We start from the raw sequence: 22,932 nt of genomic DNA, 5'->3' as shown, positions 1-22,932 counted from the left end.
TAGCTGAACCCTCTTGGTCTCTCCTTTGATAGACATAAGGGGTGTCAAGTTTTTTATCTTTGATTCCTTCTTCTTTCTTTCAGTATGCTCATATACTAAGTGGATTAGTTACCACTCTGAGTGGACAATGTCTAGCTCTGCACCTCTGGACTTATATTATAGGTTACTGTGGTCCAGTTACAAATGTCTAAACAGCCTTGGAATCACTCCAACTCATCCTCATCCTCAAACTTAACACATCAGAGATTTATATCTATATGAAATCTCCATGCCTCCAAATTGTCCCCATTCTGACTATAACAAATATCATGGTAATTTTGACTACCATTCCAATCACTCACACTATGACATTTAGTTTTGAGTTTTCCCTTTATGTTGTTTCTTTTTGACATACTTACCAGCTTCACCCTTCTTCTCCATTCAGAGTACTTTATAGTCTATCATTTTATGGCTTGACTTATAGCAAAAGCTTTATAACTATTTTATGCCTCCAAACTCTAATACACTCTGCCTTCTATTCCTGCAATTATCAGGTATCAACTTGTTTTCTGTCTTTCTTGGTCTTTCTTCAATCTGGATCAGGCAATATATATATATATATATATCTCCCCTACACACACACACACACACACACACACACACATATATATCCTACACTTCTATATATATATATATATATATATATATATATATATATATATATATATCCTACACTTCTATAACCTGGTTCGATTCTTATCTGCTCTTTGCTAAAAATGATTTATTTCTTCTTTTTACTCTTTTTATGCTTGTGCTTAAATTTTCATGTGAGTAAAAGGCTTGTACATTTTATGTGTATGAGCTTGATTTTTTCAGTGTCATCACAGGCAACTTAAAGGGAAGGATCATAGCTAATAATTTTCTGATTCTGCAACAGCACTTATCATAACACCGTTGACAGGTGTTTATTCAATATCCCTCAACTGAGTAATTGACTGGCATGAACATTTTTTCAGATGATATGGATCTTCAGTGAAAACAAATGGTAACCTTTTGGATAATAACTTTGCTATGATGAAGGCTAAGGCAATACAAAGTATTAAAGGTCACAGTTTTTCATAGGTACCTTATACAGCAGCGATGGAAATGTCACCTGTGGTAAAATTCTGATTTGTTAAAAAATGTTTCCAGAGTCAACCAAGAATTACCTATATTAAGGATGATACTACTTTTTATTGTCACATTCAGCATATAATCACAAAGTTGACTCACTGTGAAGAACACTTGGAATAGAAGACAAGCTTTTAAGGGCACATTACCATTCACAAGCAACACACAGTACTTTTGAGTGAGTAAAGTGCTATTTTATTCAAAGGTCTCAAGGGACTGTTTAAAGCTAGTTGGTTGCCAAAGAGCATAAATATCAGGGTAATATATAGACTTCGTACTATATCTGAATCTTTAATGAAGAAAGGGTGAAGGCTAGCTTAAAAATGGTCTCTAGTGTATTTTTCTCTTAATCTTACGTTCCTTCCTTCTCTATCTCAACCCTCCACCCCAATGGCCCTAGAATCAAGTATTGTTATTTATTTTTGCACTAATAGACATGGCAAAGTAACCTCATTTGGGTAGTTGAAAGGATCCTAGTTTCTCTTATTGAACACCATTGTTTTGAATATTGTCACTCTTCCTGTTGGATATGTTTATAGGGAAAGTTGTCTATCACCAGGTCAAAAATAAATTGACACCCCCCAACCAACTTTTAGCCAGAGTATAATAACTAAAGCAGTACCTGAGAAAGAGGCAAACTGAGAGAGTAGGTCTGGGTGGGCTCTGTAACAATCTCTTTCCATGCAACTGAGAAGAATAATGACCATGGGCATACATTTGTTCCTGGCATTGGTAAATAATTCTGTATCCTCTCCATTGTCATTTCAAAAAAAATAATAATAATGCCAGCAAGCACAACATTAAAAGCAGCACAGATCTGTCATTTTATTGAGTTTATATTTTGTATTTGCTATTTAACAACAACACACTAGTGTTCTATGGGAGTGACATTCAGAACTCTTGTGATCCTCATAACCCCAAAGTTATACTTCATTCTATAGCAAGGGTTGAGAAATATTTCTATAAAGGGCAAGATAAATATTTTGACATTAGAGACCTCAGATAGTCTCTCTAGCAACTCAATTCTGCCATGGTAGTGTGAAAGCAGCCACAAACAATACACAAGTGAATGAGCATGGTTGTGTTCCAATAAAACTTTATTTAGAGACACTAAAATTTGAATGCCACACAGTTTTTACATGTCACACAATATTGCTCTTCTTTGATTTTTTTTTTCTTTCTAACCATTTATAAAATGTAAAACCTATTCTAGCTTCTGGGCTAGAAAGAGCAGATGGCTATAGTGCTGATCCCTGTCCCCACACTGTCTTAAAACCTAACCTAGATTTCCACAGGTAGTAGCTATTTGAGAGCAGATTAGACTAAACATTCTGTTTTGTGCTGCATTTGAAAAGAAGCACCCAGAGGGCCAAAGCTCCTGAAACCCAGAGCTACACGTTCTGCCTCAAGCACTCTGACAGGTTTATCCTCAGTAGCTGTTCCAGATCTCTGACATTTCAAGGTATACAAGGAATACCTGGGCACAAAAACACAATGCAAAAACTTTAGAAGAGACACACGGAATATGTCTCGGAGGTTATAATGAATCTTTGTCTCAACACAGTATTTTTTTAAAAAAATCATAAATCCATGAGAGAGTGTGGGAAGGTGTTCTAAGTATACCTGCCCAGAGGGAGAGGAGCGGAGTGGAGAACGACTCCTGTCAGCCACTTGGCTCTGAAAAGTCCTGCAAATGTCCTGATTTGTAGAAAGGGCACCCGGGGCTAAAGGAAGCTTAATGATCACAAATGACAAAAATACAACACTCATTTGGCACAGGTCTCTGAACATATTGGAGTGAGCGAAATGTGCTCCCAAAGCAGCTTTCAAATTATTCTCTGAATTTATATAAGGACGCTTGCTCAGCACAACACTCACCAATCTCAAATTCCTCTCAATTTTCATAAATACATAAAGGAGCATATCAGCCTTATTAAAAAGGATTCGATTAGCTTTGTGATAAATATTAAACTACATTTACCTATCTTTGCCAGAATAATTAATAAATAAAAGGCCCTAAAATCCTAATGTAATAGACTAGTCCTCAGACAGCTGAATTATTGTACTGCTTGCATGTGTACAAATGCATTATGATTTTTTTGAAAATTGGTATTCCATATATTCATTTGAAATTATTTTATTGACAATCAATGCGATCGATTTTGTTTCTTTCATCATGCTGGTGTATTTGGATACCAGACGGTAAAGGCACACAGAAGTCAGGAACGTTGTTAACACTAGATAAGAATTCACAGCAATAGTTGATTTTTAAATTTCCTGGATCTCTTTGAATCTTTTTGTTTTGTTTTGTTTTGTTTTTGAAATAGCATTTAGCAAACACAGTAGTCTTGAAATTCAAGAGGATGCCTTTAAATAAAACTTATTTTCTTTTTCTTTGAGAAACGTATAAAGAGGTGAATGTTCTTATCTTAGATGTTTTAAATTCTGAGTTTTGGGGAACTTTTTAGTTTTTGTCATAGCCTTCTCAAATCCTGACCGACTGAGGGAAATTTGAAAAATACGATTTTTTTTTTGCCTGACCTGTGGTGGCACAGTGGATAAAGCATCGACCTGGAATGGTGAGGTCGCGGGTTTGAAACCCCTAGGCTTGCCTGCTCAAGGCACATATGAGAAGCAACTAGTACAAGTTGATGCCTCTTGCTCCCTCCCCCTTTTCTCTCTCTCTATTTCTCTCTCCTCACTCCAAAATCAATCAATAAAATAAATCTTAAAAAAAAAAAGAAATATATGATTTCTATTGGGTGTCATAAAGATGCTATATGCTATGCAGATGAGATTATCTACTCTGTACTTTTTAGGACTTTACTTCAGAATCATTCTATGTCTTCAGTTCAATTCACTTGTCCTAAGCCCTGGAGCTTCAGTGACTTTATCTTTGGAATCCTCACTGAAAGAGTACAGATAAACTGTAAAAAACAACAACACATGCTAAGACAGCTTAATAGATTTACCCATCTAAGTTCATTGAGTAGTAATGGTTTATTAAGTTTAAATTTGTTTGCTAGCATGCATGCCTTCTATTCACTTGAGGTCCTGGGGGTTTGTTTTATTACCATGATTAATTCATCTGCCTGAGACTTCCCTGTTCCCCCATCCCTGATCCCCAGTTAAAATCCCATGCTTGATGTGGAAATCAAGGCAGAATTGGGAACATCAATCTTTAGCTTAGTAATTTGGCTAGCTAGACAGAGTCCAACGTATAATGGTGTGTGTAGGTCACAACCTGAATTTTTATATAGATTCTGAGTTTTCAAAATACATCTTCAAATTAATTACCATATTAAACTATTATGGAAATTCAGTTAGATTTGAAGATTTTTGGAAATAATTACTGTGCCTTTTGTTTTATTCTTTAAGTACAAACAGGAAGGGAGGCTTGAAGGAACCATGATAAATAGTGTATAAGATCTTCATATACTATTGTAACACAGGGCTAATTTTATGAAGAGAAAAAGTCGCTAGGTGTCCATTCAGTGTGAATTTAGAGATATCACCCCTTCTTTAGTCCTTCAAAGCTGTATACAAATGCAAGTGTCTTAGGGAATAGTAACATCTAAATCCTGGGTGAGTTGACAGAGATTAGATAGTAGTAATGGAGGAAGGCACAGGTCTAGGGCTCTATCTTAGCCTTTGGGGAAATTCACTGAAGAGCTACCAAGGGCACACAGCACTTATGGCTGGATTTTTGCCTGAATTCCAGATAACAAAGCTTTATTTTAGTTACTCAGAACCATATTACCAGGGGGCCAGTATACCTATTCACAAGCTGTGAGCTCTTCTTGTGACTGAGTGAGAATGATTTTCTACCAAAATAGAGCAGGGAACGCATCTGAGTTGCAACATCACATTCTTAGCATTGAAGATGCATCACACCAGGTACGTGCTACGATTTCATTCAGAATTTAGGATCTCACCAGGTACGTGCTATGATGTCGTTCAGAATTCAGGATCTCACCCAACACTTTCAAGCAGAATGGAACACTTGCACCTGTGATGTGAAGGCAGCAAGTTTGTTTATATTCTATGAACTACCGGCATGTATGTAAGACATTTTTTTTTACATTAAAGGTATATTTTAAAAATACTTTTTTTCTGAGTAGGCTGGCAGTATAAAAAGTAAAAACTAAGTTTAGCTGCCTATAATAATTTGGAAAACATCATTATGAGAATAGCGCATAATCCTACTATATAGTACCAAATAGGGACTTGAAACAGTCAGAATGAAACAATATTCATATTCTTGCTGTCATCCTGATTGTCTCATTCAAGGAGAGCCTCTTATGTGTCCAAAACCTGTCCTCCATATTGTTCTTTAAATGCAAGTAGAAGAGGAAAATAAAACATTCATTCTGTCCAGTAGTAACTGGCCACACCAGAAGCACCTGGCCCATTCATCAAGCTCTCGCCTACAGACTTCAGGCTCACCGGGCACTCAGCAAACAACAAAGCCGCTTTCAGGATAAAGCAGGTCAGTGTTCCATTTTTCAAGAACAACCACAAAATGTGCACCGCAGTGTAACCTGTGCCTGTTGTCCCCTTGTGCCTTCAAATGAAAGAAGCTGGTATGGAGACCCCAGAAGGAGAGGATATAGGCAGCTGAAAACTTGCTGAGTCCCATCCTGTTCTGCCCTAAGCATACTGCCTTCATTCTTTTAGGCCACTCAATTTGGCAATAAAACCCCACTCCTAGGCTTTCCTTTTGCCTGTTTCCTTGTCTGGTTCTCAAAAGGGAGTAGCAAGGATTCTTCCTTTTTCAGAAATTGTACTAAAAGCCCTGAGCTTTCAGGACTGCCTGTGAGTTGCCCTCCGAGAAGAAAGCCAACTGTAGGCCCTGCTTTCTGCTCTCCAGTTCCATTCCCGACAGGGTAAGTCTGTGTTCATTTTTCATATTTGAAAACGAAAGGTATTGAAAACTACCAAGTCACATCTCTACTTTTCTTTGAATTGGGGTGTATCATGGAAAAATAGGTCTCGTTTAAATTAATTTTCCACTGCAAACACCTTGTGACATTTTCAAGCATCCTGAAGGTGATGCAGAATGACCAGCATTAGCTCCACGTGGAAACCCCACTGTGCTAGTCCCCAAGCCCCAAGGAGGGAGGGGCGAAACTAATACGCTTCTCCCTTTGCAAAATGCTCACTATGTGTTTGACTAAAACCTCACAAATAATCGCAAAGAAATAGCTAGTCACGTAAAGGATACTCTAATGAGTTAGGTATAATCCTTCCTATAATTTCATTTTCTCAAGTTGTGGAAACAGCTTATTGGTCAGGTTTTTGGGGGCTACTTGAGACAGCATTGTGAATGGGGCTTCTTTAGACTCTAAAGGGGACTTGGCATTGTCCCTCTTTTCTGAAAACTGTATTAGCTTGGAGGAAGAAAGCTTATTCCTTCAAAGATCAGGACAAATTCATTCCTCGCCTAGAAGGTAGGCAATGGCCCTTGTCACCACCTCCCTGGGGTCTATGGTGGGATGATGACTTTGGTTTTCCTAGAGGAACATAAAAAGCTCCTTTTCCATGTTGTCTTAAGAATGGACACCTGCCACTTAAAAATCACATACAGCTTGTTCATAGCTGAACTTGCCCCAGGGCCGTCTGGTTTCAGCTTCGCATTAGTGGGGAGTTGCATGAGTCGTTGGCTTTGGTGGAACGAGGCCAGACACTCACCACTTGGCAGTGTTGGCCCTCTGGCTTCACTGTGAGGGCTCTTTAGATTTCAGACCCTGCGGAAGTCCACTGGGTCAGAACCTGAACATCTGATTGCAGTTTCATCACATTTTGCCTCCAAGGACCTACGTAGTGCTATCCTATTATGTATTAATTCCCATTAAAAAGAGTCATGAAGATTGTTTTTTGGAAATGGTAGCCTTACATCCATTTTTGTACTTAAACATTAAAGTGTATTTTCTAGCCTCTAGACTGCAGAACCGTGAAAGTTTAGTTTGGAGTAATCATAATAAATCCTAAAACACAGGAATGAAAATACATAGTCTCGGTGGTCACTAGAGTGACCATCCACATTGGTCTTCCTGTGAAGCAGGCATTCTGTATGTATTTTCTCATCATTTTCTCTCTCTCTTTTCTCCTCCCTTCTTCTTTCATCCCTTCAAAGAAAGCTGGCACCGTGACTGTTCACTTCTAGTGAATTATCAACAGTTATTCAGAGGTAGATTAATAAGCTGCCCTGTGACCTTCCTCTGTCCTCTCCTACTGCCCTCTGGCCATTTTACCGTTTTGCACATCCAATTAAGAGGTGGGCAGAGGGAAGGAAGGGAGATGAACTTAGAGTGAGAAGATTCTGCTTCTCGTTAGAGGTCCTGTTAAAAGAGTTGGTGGAAAAAGAACTTATCAGCCAAGAGGTTTGAACTATTTCACTTGTTCATAATTTCTTCACTATCACCCATGAATACTAACACCTGAAATGCATTTGAAATATTTTAAATAGTTGACCAATGTTTCTTTGGAAGTGCCTACAAATTTTCAAGTAAGTATACTATTATTTAAAAACAAACATTAATAAGATGTAATTTATCTGCTGTTTTCCATTTCAAAGTTTTTTCTTCCATTTCGGCTGCTTCCTCTCTCTTCATCCTCCCATATCCCATGCACTTTATCCAGCTATGTCAAACTGGTTATGTTTTCACAAAGGTTTCTGGAATACGAAAATCATGAGGCCTTAAAAAAGAATGATCCAACGGTATCAGATACTACCTATGACCTGAGAGAAAGACAGAAATTCTCCACAGTGAAAGCCATATAACTAAACTGCTGTCTTTTGAGACCAACTTTCAAAATCCTTTAATGTTGGTTATATCTATTCTATTTATTGGGAGGCAAGTTTTTTGTTTTTTTTTTTTTAATTTTTTTTTTTTCTGCACTCCTCTGAAGCTGGAAACGGGGAGAGACAGTCAGACAGACTCCCGCATGCGCCCGACTGGGATCCACCCGGCACGCCCACCAGGAGCGAAGCTCTGCCCACCAGGGGGCGATGCTCCGCCCCTCCAGGGCGTCACCCCACCGCGACCAGAGCTACTCCAGCGCCTGGGGCAGAGGCCAAGGAGCCATCCCCAGCGCCCAGGCCATCCCTGCTCCAATGGAGCCCTGGCTGTGGGAGGGGAAGAGAGAGACAGAGAGGAAGGAGGGGGGGTGGAGAAGCAAATGGGCGCCTCTCCCATGTGCCCTGGCCGGGAATCAAACCCGGGTCCCCCGAACGCCAGGCCGATGCTCCACCGCTGGGAGGCAAGTTTTTAAGGTCAAGTATACTACCCAATAAAAAAAGTTTATGTCATTCATATTTTTTTTTGGTATTTTTCTGAAGTTAGAAGCAGGGAGATAGACAGACCCTCTCATGGGCCCAACCAGGATCCACCCAGCATGCCCACCAGGGGGTAATGCTCTGCCCATCTGGGACGTTGCTCCGTTGCAGCCCGAGCCATTCTAGCACCTGAGGCAGAGGCCATGGAGCCATCCTCAGCATCCGGGCCAACTTGGCTCCAATGGAGCCTTGGCTGCGGGAGGGGAAGAGAGAGACAGAGGGGAAGGAGAAGGGGAGGGATGGAGAAGCAGATGGGCGCTTCTCCTGTGCGCCCTGACTGGGAATTGAACTGGAGACTTCCACATGCCAGGCCGACACTCTACCGCTACTCAACCAGCCAGGGCCCATGTCATTCATTTAAGAAAAATTTATTGACTTCCCCCAATATGATAGGTTTAACTATAATTAAAAATATAAAATATCATAAAAATACAAAGTGCTATGGAAGTTTAGAGATGGGAGAATGCTTTTAGCTGAAGCAGTTTCCAATAGTATTTAAAGTCTTTTAAATTTTTAATTATTTATTTTAGCAAGATAAGAAGTGAGGGAGAGAGATAGAGAAAGACAGGAACATCAATCCATTCCTGTATGTGCCCTGACCGGGGATTGAACCAGCAACCTCTGTACTTCAGGCCAATGCTCAAACAAACAGAGCTATCCGGCCAAGGCCAATATTATTTAATTTGTTTAGTCCTCAGCAATGCTGCCCACCATCTACTCAGTGCAATCAATTCTTCATTTCCCAACCGACCCCCCTACCCATCACATGTGGCCAAGAACACTGAAATGGCGTGTTACTGCAGCTGAATTTATAGAACAACTGTGCAATCTCAGCTTGGCTGTGCAGCAACTATGGACTCTGAGTAATAGTCAGTTTGTGCACAGAATCTGTACCTGCAACTGTTAGCTATGACATTCCTTGCTAGGCTGTGGAGCTTATTTAGTGTCATCCATATGCCAGGCAAGTTGCAAGGCCACCTGCGTTGTCGCCTTATAGCACACGCCACTGACATTTCTCACATTCGCCTCGACTGCTAAGCCTCTAACTTGCTATTCCAGGTCTTTTCTCTCCTATTCAGATCGTAGTAGAAACTTGTTTGGCAAAAAAGGAGATTATCATCAGTGACATTTGCATTTACCAAAAGGGGGTTAGACAACATTTTCACTGGCAAGAAAATAAAGCAAATGTTTCCCTCCATTTCCTTTGCAATCGCTTCCCTCATGATTTGAGGGCTGCTTGCTTTACTAGCTTTTTAACACTTTTGGAAATTAAAAGGAGGGAAAGAGTCAGGTAAATGTGTTGTCACAAAATCAAAGTCAGTGAATTCTCTGCATAGAAAGACTATGTGACCTGGGATCATCTTTTCTTGTGACCCCAGAGTTGATGAAATGTCAAGCTACAGAAAGTTTTCTTAACCCAGATATATGGGCATGTTGCTAATGTTAGGATTCTGTGTTTCTACACATATTGATGATAAGTTCTGTGCAATATCATTTATAACCATAAGAGAGCAAGACCAGGGATTATACGATAGAAAGTTGGGACAATTATACCTGAAAACCCCCTTTATCCCTGTCACATGTTTCTTCCCATATAGAAGAAGATGCATTTTTGGAACACTGATGAAGACAGAAGAGGAATCTGACGGTTTCTGTACAATGAGAATTAGCTAACATGGTGCAAGGTGATTTGCAGTAGTCTTTCTCCTGTTCTGCTTCTCTGGGTGTCTTGGTGGGCATCTCTGCTGGAAGCCCAGCAGTCCGCAGAAGACCCCATCCTGTGCTTTCTCCTCCTGAGAGGCTTGGATACAGAGCAGGATGGAGAAGCCGTGGCTCCTGGTGCTACTCTGACTGGAGCAACCAGATCCTATGGAAGTTTTACTAAGTAAGGGCAGACTCATTTAAGTAAGGGGCCAGCGAACTACATACCGTAAACCAGATATGGGTCCTTGCCTCTTCTTTTCCATACAATTCACTGGCACATATTCATGCCTATGGCTGACTCACACGACAGAAGCAGAACTGAATAGCTGTCACAGATCTTATATAGTCTCAACTATTCAATATTGGTTCTTTAACAGAAAACGTTTGCTGATCCCTAGTTTACATCATTCTTACTCCATAATTAGAGTGCTTTGGAAGAGTTGAGTTAGAGAATAAAGAGGAGAGTAGGAAAAGCCATTCATTGATGTTGAATATGTAAACTAAATGAGATTTAAAGACAGAAGTAGATTTCATGTATTCATGCTCTTCCAATTTGCTCTTAATTGTGAACTTTTCAAAGGGAGTAACCAGCATTTAGTGAAAATTGACATTTTTCTGGAGACCATGTTAGAAACTGTCCCAAAAGTAGGTCATTTGAATTTTATCTGTCAAGGAAATTAGACTTTCCTGGAGAAGGGATCTTAGAGAAGAGCCAAGCAAGTGAACAGACAGACACATCAAGTGCTCATGCCTCATGAGCCCGGACCTTGGAGGGGCATCTGCTCCTGCATAGCCATTTACTGCTCATCAGAGCCCAGAGATGAAAGGATGCTAACCTGAGTCTCCCGGTTGGAAATGCATTTCCCTACTGTGCAAGGCCACAAACTGACGGCTTTGCAGGCACTCACTGCAGTTCTCTTCTGTATACACTAAACGGAGAATAGAGTGAAACAAGGCAGGAACACGTACATGCTCACTCAGCAAATTCATGACAGCGTCCACGGGCGCATGGGCAGTTTGTGGCAGTTATTTCCTTAGAAGTTATGAATTAAAAATCTTCAACCCTTTTCAGCAGAATGGATGAGAAAGTTAATGTAGTCTGAGTTCGGTGACATGCATTTGTAGAAGAGAAACGGGGTGATAGGGGATGTGTTTAGGCCACTGGTCACGGTTGTAGAACTGGGAGGGCCCTGCTGATCTTTTGAGTCCCAGCCCAATGTTCTCTTTAAACCAAGTTCTGTTCTCTGGGTTAGTTTCTCATTCCTGTCCCTGTGCTGATCAGAAAACAAACCTGACATAGTCATGGTGTCTAGGTTATGAACTGGACTTCTTATCCAGCCTCAAAGTTGCTAGGAAATAGTCAAATTAGCTGTTTCCTGTACACTCATTCATTTTTGCATTCTTTCATCCTCGATATATTGCCTTCCAATAATGTCTCTGTTCTTTCCAGGCCTGCGCTCGGGCAAGTCGTTCTCTGTTGCAGCAGCGCCTCCCGTCTTGGATTTCCTCTGTGAACTGACTGCTTCTAGCTGGGCCCCTCCCTCTTGCACTCTGGACCCTTTTGGAACAGGGAACAGCACTCTATTCTTCTTGGCAGACAGCTACCCTCCCTTTCAGAGCAGAAAGTCGGGGAGCGTGTCAGCGAAAATAAAGAACAGAAAATGGAAATGACAGAGCAAGCCAAACAGTAGGAAAATAAGGCTTTGCCTGAAAAGAAAAAAAAAACAAAAAACAAAACAAAACAAACAAAAAAAAACCAGTACCAAAGCAAAGGGAAATAAAATGATTCTGGCAAAACTTGTCCTCTTTTCTATTCACTCTGGGGCTCGCAAAGTGGGTTGGGGAGAGAGGAGATATTATTTGTCAATGCCTTCCCCTGCTAGTTATCCATCAAGTGGAGCTAAAGCCTGCCCACCCATCACTGCTGCTCTCAATAGCATCACCCTGCTTTTTCCAGTCTAATGTAATAAAACCCATTATGAGTCTCTCTATTCTACCTTCAACTTAACTATGAGGCTAGCACGGTAATGAACAGCATCAGTTCAGGCAGCAGACTCATTCACGGGACCTAGGCAAACTCTTGCTTGTTAATGCCCTCTGCCTTCCATCCTGAGAGCTATCGTTCCCAGACTGCCTCTTTTTATATTGAGGGGCCCACTTCTGCAGGCTGAGCTTGCCCCCAGTAAGGGTTAAAGAATGCTTAGGCTTACACAGTGGTAGGAAAGTGCTTACACGGCGTTCCTTTGTTTCTGTATCTCTGTCTCAAGACTGTGCTGGGATCCCTGATAGAACCAGGGCGGCATAGTCTAACCCTCCCATTTGTGTGGCCCAGTCAGCAAATGTGGAGATGGGACAGGGACCAAAGTAGGACTTTTCTGTAATGTCCCCGAAGACAGAGTATGGTGGCAGGCAACACCTCCATACAGTGTCATAGGCTTGTTCTTTTCCCATTTACTTAGCTGGACTTCACAGGAAATATGGCCAGAGGAATCCAAGACAGTCAGAGCCTGGAAGGTACAAGGATACACCCAACCCACTTCGTTTTTCAAAGCTCTTTCAATAAAATCCTCTTGCGCAAATCGCCCCCACTCACCTGTTGATGCTGTTTTTCTGTGCTAACATCTGCCAGTCCTTGCCTTTGGCATTGGGTGTGTCAAATGTAGCACAAATCCTCTGTCGGATGGAGTAGGGGATTTTGAAGGCTCGTGGGCCGGTCTGTGCAGGGAAAGTGCTGTCCTCTTGTGCAAAGAAAGTGATGGTTTCCCTTTCACTCTAAAACAGAAAGAGGAAAGCGGCATCAGATCCAAGTGGGAGCATTCCTGAGCCTCGCTTCTGTTTCCTTAACGAACCTGCATTAACACACAGGTACCACGTGCTTGCCTACTGTGATGAACTCTATAAAATGTATTGACAAGTTCCCCTCTCTCCTAAAATACTAACTAATGTCTCAGTAGCCTAGTAAATCGTGCGCTGGAGATTGACAACAGCCTCTTCTACTCAGAGAGTCACAATGAGCAGCTTCCTGCCTCTGAGGATATATCAGGGGAGAGCAGAATTAGACTGTTTTTTATTTTTGGTTTTCGGAGATAGCTCTAGGTTCAGTAGCACGAAACTACCGAATGACAGATTTCAGTTCAGTCTAAGGAATGACTCTCTGATGGTCAGGGCTGTCCAAACGTGTATGGGCTGGTGGCTGGGCAGCCACCTGTCAGAAAACCTGCAAAGGGGGAACTGATGGTATGGTGATCATCTTAAAGTTTCTGTTTTCTCCAGTCTTAAAGTAATTGTGTGATTCTGGAGTAAAAATTCTCATCTTGTTTTAGAACTAAACTTCTTTGGTAAAATGTGAGCCAGCCGTGAGTCAGCGATGAGATCTGGACTATTCTGCCGAGTGGTGTAGGCTGGAGACCCTGGGCCTGCCTTGGGCCCACCCTGCTTCTGATTTGGGGTTGTTCAGTGAGGCTCTGTTATTCCAGTACTTCACAGCGCATGGGTCACCATCCCCTACACGGAAACTGGTCACACTGGAGGGAATAGTAACAAATTAATGCGGACTAACAGAATGTTAAGGTCCGAAAAGTATTTGATTGAATCACTCCCATGATTATAATACTGTATGTTACAAGACAACAGGGATACTACAGAGGTAATTAAGGTCCCTAAACAGTTGACTGTGAGATAATCAGGACAGGTTTTTCCTGGTAGGCCTGACCTAAGTGGATGGCCCTTCATAGAGAGAAAAGGGAGCTCTTATCTGGAGTTCTCTCCTGCTGGCTTGGAAGAAATCAGACAGCCATGTTGTGAACTATGGGGGAGGGGACAGGAAATGAGGCTCTGACCTGAGGGTGCTCCCTACGAGCTGAGAGTGACCCCTACCCAGCAAGAAAATGGAAACTTCAGTCCTGTAGCTGCAATAAACTGAATTCTTTCCACAACTTAAATAAGCTTGGAGGAGTCTAAGCTCCAGCTAGGGGCACATGTCCTGCCTCAACCTTGACCTCAGCCTTGTGAGACAGCTATGCCTGGGATTTTGACCCACAACAGAATCGAGACCATGAATGGCAGTTATTTTAAGCTGTTAAATGTATGGTAAATTTGTTATATGGCAAAGGCAGCTAATAGAAAGAGAAATTCAAATATCAAATTTAAGATTGGGTTAAGGGACTACTTAGGAGTTTTAATTTTTTAAATTTTATTTCATTTCTTTTTGAAATATATTTTTATTATTTAGAGAGAGAGAGAGGAAGGAGAGAGAAAAGCATGAACTGGTTGTTCCACTTAGTTGAGCATTCACTGGTTGCCTTCTGTATGTGCTCTGCCCAGGGATCAGATCTGCAACCTTGTCATTTTGGGATGACACTCTAATAAGCTGAGCTAACCAGCCGAGCTAACCAGCCAGGGCTACTTTAGGACTTTTTAACCCCTAAGAAACTATCTTTTAAGTTAAGAACTTGCCATCTTGGTTGCCTTAATTTTTCAAATCATTACATCTTTTTCTATTGAAAGCACCAAACCATGTTGGCTCTTTTTGGATAGTGCCCGTGCTCACAGGTATTAACCCTCAGAACTGATGAGGTTGGTGAGGCTGGTGTCCTCAAAAATTTAATTGAGAAAACTGGTTCACACACACACACACACACACACACACATATATTTAGTTTGACAACACTTTAATATTTAAAAAGAAATTTCATTGAAAATATTGGGGTGACATTGGTTCATAAAATTATACGTATTTCAGGTACACAATTCTACAATATATCATCTGTATATTGCCTTGTGTGTTCACCCTCCCCCGCCCCAAGTGAAGACTCCCTCCATGACCATTTGATACTTGTCTTTCCATGATTGGCTTATTTCACTTAGCATAATGATCTCCAGGTCCATCCATGCTGTTGCAAAAAGTAAGATTTCACTCTTTTTTAAGGTGTAGTAGTATTCCATCATGTAAATGTACCACAGCTTTGTTATCCACTCATCTACTGATGGGCACTTGAGCTGCTTCCAAATCCTGGCTATTGTAAATAACGCTACAGTGAACACAGGAGTGCATATATTCTTTTGAATTGGTGTTTCAGGTTTCTTGGGATATATTCCCAGGAGTGGAATTGATGGATCAATAAAGCAGATGCATCAGAGGTTTTATTAATAAATAATTACATATTTTGTTTTTCTATAGCCATTTAACACAGTTACATTTTGAGGGTTGTGTTTTGAAAACAAGAAACCACTATTTCCAAAAGGGTATCTCAGATCATGTTCCAAGAAAGAGCATTCTTATGGTCAAACACATTTGAGAAATGCTGCATATTATATCTTCTTTATGGAAAACTAAAGAACTTTTGATCATATTAAACAGATTCTACTTACTGATTTTAGTTCCTCTGTCGGCCTCAATTTCCTAATCCATCTTATAGCATTTTTCGTAGACTCCAGAGAGGCTATGAAATTTGGTAAAAGTCACCCAGGTAGTTTGTGACACAGCTAAAACTAGAATTCTGATATCCTGATCCCTACACCAGGACTCATTTCACTAGATCATGCTGCTTCAAGACAAGTCCCCAGAAATCCACAGAACAAGGAGGTTAAGAAAAATGCTCTGAGCAGTATTAACATTATGCTTCAGGAATTAAGAGTAGAAAGGGCCTCGAGGAAGGAGGTATTTTGAGTTGGCCTTAAAAAATGGGTAGATATTGACTGAATAAAAATGGAATGGATAAGTGATTATTTAAGGCAGAATGGAGAATTCTTTTCTGATAGATTGGATGTTATACAGATTAGGCCAACCCAGGCTTCTTAGTGCATAAAATAGGTTATAAGATATATATATATATTTTAAATCACAGTTTGTAAAATTTCTTCTAGCCTTTAACAATGCAAATCATGTAGGAATGGTTTTCTTAAATATTTCCTGGCATAAGGCAGGAAAATATTCTTATAAGGGATGGTAGAAACTAGGAATAGATGAAGAAAAGGAATCTATGCAAGAAAACATGGTAGTTATTATAAAATGGTACCCAAATGTGTTAGCACATGAAAAGGCTTGCCAGAGAAGCTGAAAACATTGAAAGTACTCATGCCAAAGGACTACAACAGACAGAGAATTGGCTTCTGGAAGCCCTCACAGCATCTATGAATTGATCAAGTGCACCAAACTCTATCTTGACTGTTTGTAAAAGAAAGACTACTTGAATACATCAGGTATTCAGAAAAAAATTGAATACAGTGGTGCAATTTGAAAGTGAATAAAATATTATGAGACTAACTCTAAAAATAAATATTTTTTCCTATTTACTACATTTTAACAAGTGGGCCCCCATTTCCCTTAAAAACTTTCCAAATTTTACATATTTTCCATGCATACGGATGACACTTGATGTAACATTTATGATGCATTTTAAAAGACATCTGGGCCAAGTAATAAGAATCCTGTAGATACATCACATTTTCTGATGTTTAAATTAAATATTCAGAGGAATAGTAGATTTTCATGCTCTGCACATCTGAGATAAGCAGCTGCTACCTGGTTAGCTTGGGAGTTATAAATCAATGAGAAATTCCAAGTATTCCATGTATTTTGTATCAGAAAAATCATCCCCAACTTCTACCATTTTTGGAAGGAAAGAAGTTGCTTGAAGGGAAAATTATAACATGTGAGATTTCCATTTAAAATAGTTTCTACCAAAAAAAAAATTGTTTCTACCAAAACAAATATACATTCTTCAATAATATCACATTAATAAGGAATAATGAAATAAATTACTTGTGATGATTCTTCTCTTCCCTTCAATAAGAGCAAAATGATATCATTGCTTTACAGAGGATCAATTGGGGATAATTGTTAATTAAATCAGTTGGGTTAAATTTAAGACGAGCCAACTTGCTTCTAAAAATCAACAGAATAATGGCCATTGTAAAGAGCAGAAAAGTTGTATGATCACTGTATTTTATTTATTTATTTTCTGAAGCTGGAAACGGGGAGAGACAGTCAGACAGACTCCTGCATGCACCCGACAGGGATCCACCCGGCATGCCCACCAGGGGGCGACGCTCTGCCCACCAGGGGGCAATGCTCTGCCCCTCCAGGGCATCGCTCTGTTGCAACCAGAGCCACTCTAGCGCCTGGGGCAGAGGCCAAGGAGCCATCCCCAGCGCCCGGGCCATCTTTGCTCCAATGGAGCCTCGCTGCAGGAGGGGAAGAGAGAGACAGAGAGGAAGGAGAGGGGGAGGGGTGGAGAAGCAAATGGGCGCTTCTCCTGTGTGCCCTGGCCGGGAATCGAACCCGGGACTTCTGCATGCCAGGCCGACGCTCTACCACTGAGCCAACCGGCCAGGGCCTGATCACTGTATTTTTAAGTGTGAGGAGATATGAACGGTTGTGTATCCCATTAATTAGAGGCATAGAGGAATATGATGAATTGAGGCTGAACATAGAGAACAAAATGTCTTTAATGAGAATAATCACTGCATTTAGATCTTTAAAATCAATATTATTTTATATACATAATGATATATATATCTTTTACTACTAATGGTTCCATGGTTAAATTCATGAAATAGCAACATGAAGATAATCCATTAAAGTAAGGTAGGAGTTGGGATCCCTAAGCCTAAATATGCAGCAACTTTTGGAGGAATGGAGATAGTAAAAAAAGTATTTCAAGAAACCTTTTAAAATCTTCAAAAGTTTTAATTCCTTATTATAACTTTATTAATCAATAAAAACCCATTAATAACTTATTAAAAATGACCCAATGCAGTCTCTTTCAGCCTAGTGGCTATGAAATGTGATGCGATTTAATAACTGATCTCTTATTCCTGATTCTCTGATTGATTCAGTGAATGTATCTTGCTTCCTCCCTATGTCATCCCAATTTTCAGCACTCTGTATATCTTTACTTTATCTTGAGCTGTCTAACACAAAAACCAAGTCATTTTTAAGGAGAAGAGGATGGTTTTTATTCATCAGACACATCACCTGATACATGTATGCTTTTCCAAGGAGTGAGACAGTCCTAGGGTTGGCAAGTGCTCATTCCATCAAGACATCTCTTGGAGGGAAGATGATCCAGATGTAGGAAATCTGGTCTATTTTCCAAGATCTACAGAATCAATACTTATTCTAGCCCACCACACAAAAGTTACAGCTCATCCTTCTACAGTCTTAGGAAAAGAATATCCTAGTTTTCATATACTTTCATACTCAAAGTCAGAATTGCTGCTGGTGCTGTGATGTTTGTCACTACTGCCTAAGCCCCCAAAGACAAGGCTTATATTATGTACAAGCCCACAGTTCGGACTGATAAATTGGACCTCTTTGACCAGGATCCTTAAGTAGCATAGTATGGAAATTCAGTCTTTGATCCTAAAGTCACATATCTCAGGAAACTGTGGTTACCCATCTTACCGGCTACAACGTTGACGAGAAGTTCGACCTCTGTGAGACTTATAGCATGTAAAATTGTTATAGTATGATACTAATCCACAGAATTGTGACAGTTGTATGTAAAAGCACATGAAATGGTGCCTGAAATATAGTAGCTTTCAAAAGTTATTAATTTTCTTCTGACATGGGAAATTATAACAAATTAGACTTGCCTAAGAAATACAGTTTATTTTAAAGAGATGGAGCCGTACTGGGCCAAATTCCAGCAGCATCACTTGAAGCAATTAATAAAACGATCCTTCCAGGATCAAAGGGTTCATAAAGCTTCTCAAATGCAGGAGCTTACAAATTGGATGACTGTAGTCCAATATTGAATATCTAAATATTATTCTCATACTTGCCTACTTTTATCAAGAGATACTGTGATATTATCTTTTCCAAGCCATTTTCAAAGTGACTGTAAACTTTGTGAAGCATTCAAAAAGGAACTGGAGAGTAAAGGATAGGATTATATTTATTAGCTCATTTTCCTTTCATGCACTTCCAGAATTTAAGCAAGGAGAAAAGGTACCAGGATACATCAGCTCTATCACATTCCTTTTACGTAAATATCCTGTCATAGCAGAACTTGATCCTCAATATCTGAGTGCCTTAAGAAGTAAAAATCTTTTAAACTTAGAATTCTTTTCTTTTTTTTTTTTTTTAGTGCGTAAGTTAAAGAGAGAGACTGGGACAGGCAGACAGGAAGGAAAGATATGAGAAGCATCAACTCATAGTTGTGGCACCTTAGTTATTCATTGATTGCTTCTCATATGCGTCTTGATTAGGGAGCTGCAGCTGAGCCAGTGACCCCTTGCTCAAGCCAGAGACCTCGGGCTAAAGCCACTGACCCTGGGCTTCAAGTTGGTAACCCCGTGCTCAAGCTGGTGAACCCATGCTCAAGCAGCAACCTCAGGGTTTAGAACCTGGGACCTCAGCTATTGGTCTATCCACTGTGCCACTGACTGGTCAGGCTAAACTTAGAATTGTTTTTGTTACCCTGTTAGCAGACATTTGGGCAGTGTGCATCTGAGGCATCTTTATGGTCTGCTTTCCTTCTTGCTTCTGAATACCAAAAGGAAAACCTTGGTTTTTCCTTTGGTTTTTATTTTAAAACATTCCTACAATTTTTATTTTACTTTGAAATGTATTGTGTTAAATACACCATGACTGTTTAAGAAAGATACTCTAAAAATATCCTACCTAAGTTTCTGGATATACCTTCCCCATCAAAACTCCTTTAGCACATAATGCTAATTAGCAATAATGAATGCAAATACTGTATAAACATGTCAGTTCAGACAGCTATCACTTTTTGAAGCACAGTCCTTTGGAAAGACATCCTCTTCAGAAAAACTATTTGGGGAATTAGCAGTGCTCATTCTGCATGAACAATGAATTGAAATGAGAATGGAGGGAAGTGATAATGCTATAAGGCTACAAGTTTTCAGAGGAAAAAAAAAACCCTGGAATTGAGGTATATATATATGTATATAAAATGTGCTAAACCTTCTGCCAAACTGAAATGAATAAGGATATGCTATTTATATATTTATTTGTAAATATGAATGTGTGTGTATACATACACACATATATGCACACACACATTGTACAGGTGAACAATAAAACATACCTATATGGGCTTTTTTAGAGCCAGAGTTGACTTTAGAATAGCTGAGCAGAAGCATCGCATGCCTCCCCTGAGTCTATGCTCATCTCCTCGCTCCCTGCACTCTCCTAACGACCAGGAGGGAATGCCAATCAGAATCATGGCAGATATCAGATATCTTTTAGCAAAAGTGCCCAAGTGAATTCTCCTTGGACTCCCATTCTAACTCTGCCCTTCAGTATTGATCTGGTGTTGGACAGGGTCCTTTCCTTCTTTGCACTTCCATGTCCTTCCTTTACAGAATATGATTAACATCTACTCTATAGTATTATGTTGATGAACCTAGGTTTAATGGAAATGGGGGTGCGCAGAACCTTGAGCCTAGAGGGTTTGAGAAATTGTAAGACAATATGGAGCCAAGACCCTGAAGATGAAATAACACATTTGAGGCAAGTGACTTTTAGAAAACTAGTCAGAAGCAACAGAAAACTGCCCAATGGTGTGTGTCTCAACTGTACCGCCAGCTAATAATGAATTTCAGATGATATTCCAAGCCTACCTTGGACATTATTAGATTGCCTGTGGTTTTGTGTGTAAAGAGCTCTGTTCCAGTTCCTTCCTCAAAGGTCCCTTCATTAGTGCCTGAGTTCTGATGAGTTGTTTCCCTGACCAGTGGGAAGCTCAGTATAATCTGAAGCCTGAGAAAAAGTTTGTTTTCCCTTATCAGTAATGAGGATTTAGAAAGTGCACATTGAAGCTCTTTCCTGCTACTGTATAGTATGACTGTGATAGGAATATTCTTATTGTCCTTTGGAAATGGGTCAAGAGGCCTGCAGGCCAAGGACTCACCTCTAGGATTGATGTCTGCACTTGGAGGATCTGTTCATGGCCTTTGAGCTGCCGGATGCAGATTTTGCAGGACAGCTGGGTGGTGGTGGGCGTGTAGCGCTCCAGGGAGAAGGCACAGTGCAGGGGCTGCCGGTTGCTGCACCACACGCGGGAGAACGGGACTTCCTGCAGGGAGACCGGGTAGAGAAGGGGGCTGTGGGGTGCAGAGCCTGGCTGAGAAGAGCCGAGAACAGGAGAGGCTGAATAGCAATAATCATGATGATGATGACGATGATCGCAGCTGAGATAATTGCCTAAGTGACTTTGGTGGGATTGTTGTAGAAATAATGTTCCAGCATATGTCAAGTAGCACAAAAGTAATTAGTGTCAATTCCAATTGATAACATTTAAATTCCAAAACCACACTGCAAGAGCTCAGATTTCACTTGGTGACACAATTAGAAAGATTGCCATCAAACATGAATCATAATGCCTTTCCACTTAAAAAGTATTCTTCGAACACTCCTCTGGCCCACCCTTCTACCTAAGCCTGGGGGTAGGATGATATCTTTTCTCACTTAAATGAACATTATGCTAAAGAACTGATTGATCCAAACTTGTCCCCATACTACAAATTCATTCTGAGCCATGTCAATAGAACACAATATTGCTAATAAAAATTATACCTACTGCAAAATCACACACACAGACACGCATTCCAGAGAGAGAGGGAAATACACTGGGCTGCCCCCGACTAGTCTAGTTTGCCAACTCCTCATTTAGTGCATCCATTCCACAATTCTGGGTATGGTGCCCCCTAACAACCAGACACTTTACTAGATAAAAAATAGGAAAAAATAAGAAATTAGGTTTTATCCCTACTCTCAAGGGACTTCCAGACAGCTGAGTGGCAAAAGCAATGTTTACTAAGTGAGAGGGAAATTATAAAATCAACACAGATCACCCTTTGCCCCATTGCTGGTTAGTGCTTGCCACTGAATGGACTGGGCTCAGGCATGTGGCTCTGTAATAATGTGTAGTAGAGCTCAGTAGATAATTCTGAGGTCAGAATTTCAGAAACTGATATATTTTCATCTACTGAGAAGTCTCTCACACCTACTCACATCAGGCTGTGTCCTGGGCATTGATCTTGTAAGTCTAGCCTCTAGTAATGGCTAGTCTCACTTTCTTTTTCTCTTTCTCTCCTCTCGTTAATTTGCACTTTAACTTTTTGCCATAAATTCAGTTTCCTATAAAGCCTGCACTGAAAGGTGGTCTAGAAATTTGATGTTCTAAAGTGTGACTGGTAATGAAGCCAGCATGTGTTATAAAACTAAGGGCCATGATTAAAATTCAGTCGGTGCACTTTGAGGAACTAGGAGTTGCCTAGTTAGTTCCTGAGCTTTACAGTACACATGCTTGTTTCCTACTATACACTACAGCAATCTCACAGGTTTGGATTTTGTATACTCATGGGGAGACTAGTGAGGAAGGATGGGCTTTAGATTGTTGTACACTTAAATTTTTTTGTCAATAATTATTTTTTAAATTATTTTTTATTTATTTATTTTTAGATTTTATTTATTCATTTTAGAGAGAGGAGACAGAGAGAGAAGGGAAGGAGGAGCAGAAAGCATCAACTCCCATATGTGCCTTGATCAGGGAAGCCCAGGGTTTCGAACCGGTGACCTCAGTGTTCCAGGTCGATGCTTTTACCCACTGCGCCACTGCAGGTCAGGCGATTGTTGTACACTTAAGAGAAGACAGTCAGCTTCAGAGAGTATGAGAGAATAAACTCAAGCATCAACCCCACATCCCAACAAGAAATATAAGGGCTTTGTGTTTTGGCTTTATTTGTTTGCTCGTAACCCTAAATCA

At 40.3% G+C, this 22,932-nt stretch overlaps 1 protein-coding gene across 6 annotated transcripts in view; it reads right to left on the bottom strand.

Annotated features, from left to right (window-relative positions):
• Positions 1-22,932, bottom strand: part of UNC5D (unc-5 netrin receptor D) — a 524,296-nt gene that overhangs the window by 6,433 nt on the left and 494,931 nt on the right. For all 6 annotated transcript variants that reach the window (XM_066380315.1, XM_066380316.1, XM_066380317.1 and 3 more), the window contains 2 exons: positions 21,076-21,240; positions 12,786-12,964 (listed from right to left, as the gene is read on the bottom strand). In XM_066380315.1, the coding sequence (XP_066236412.1) occupies positions 12,786-12,964; positions 21,076-21,240 (344 nt within the window). The remainder of the gene's footprint in view (positions 1-12,785; positions 12,965-21,075; positions 21,241-22,932) is intronic.

Source organism: Saccopteryx leptura, chromosome 4 (assembly GCF_036850995.1).
Source record: "Saccopteryx leptura isolate mSacLep1 chromosome 4, mSacLep1_pri_phased_curated, whole genome shotgun sequence".
Classification (NCBI taxonomy): domain Eukaryota; kingdom Metazoa; phylum Chordata; class Mammalia; order Chiroptera; family Emballonuridae; genus Saccopteryx; species Saccopteryx leptura.
The sequence above is the reverse complement of the archived record's forward strand: the minus strand, read 5'-3'. Positions and strand labels throughout refer to the sequence as shown.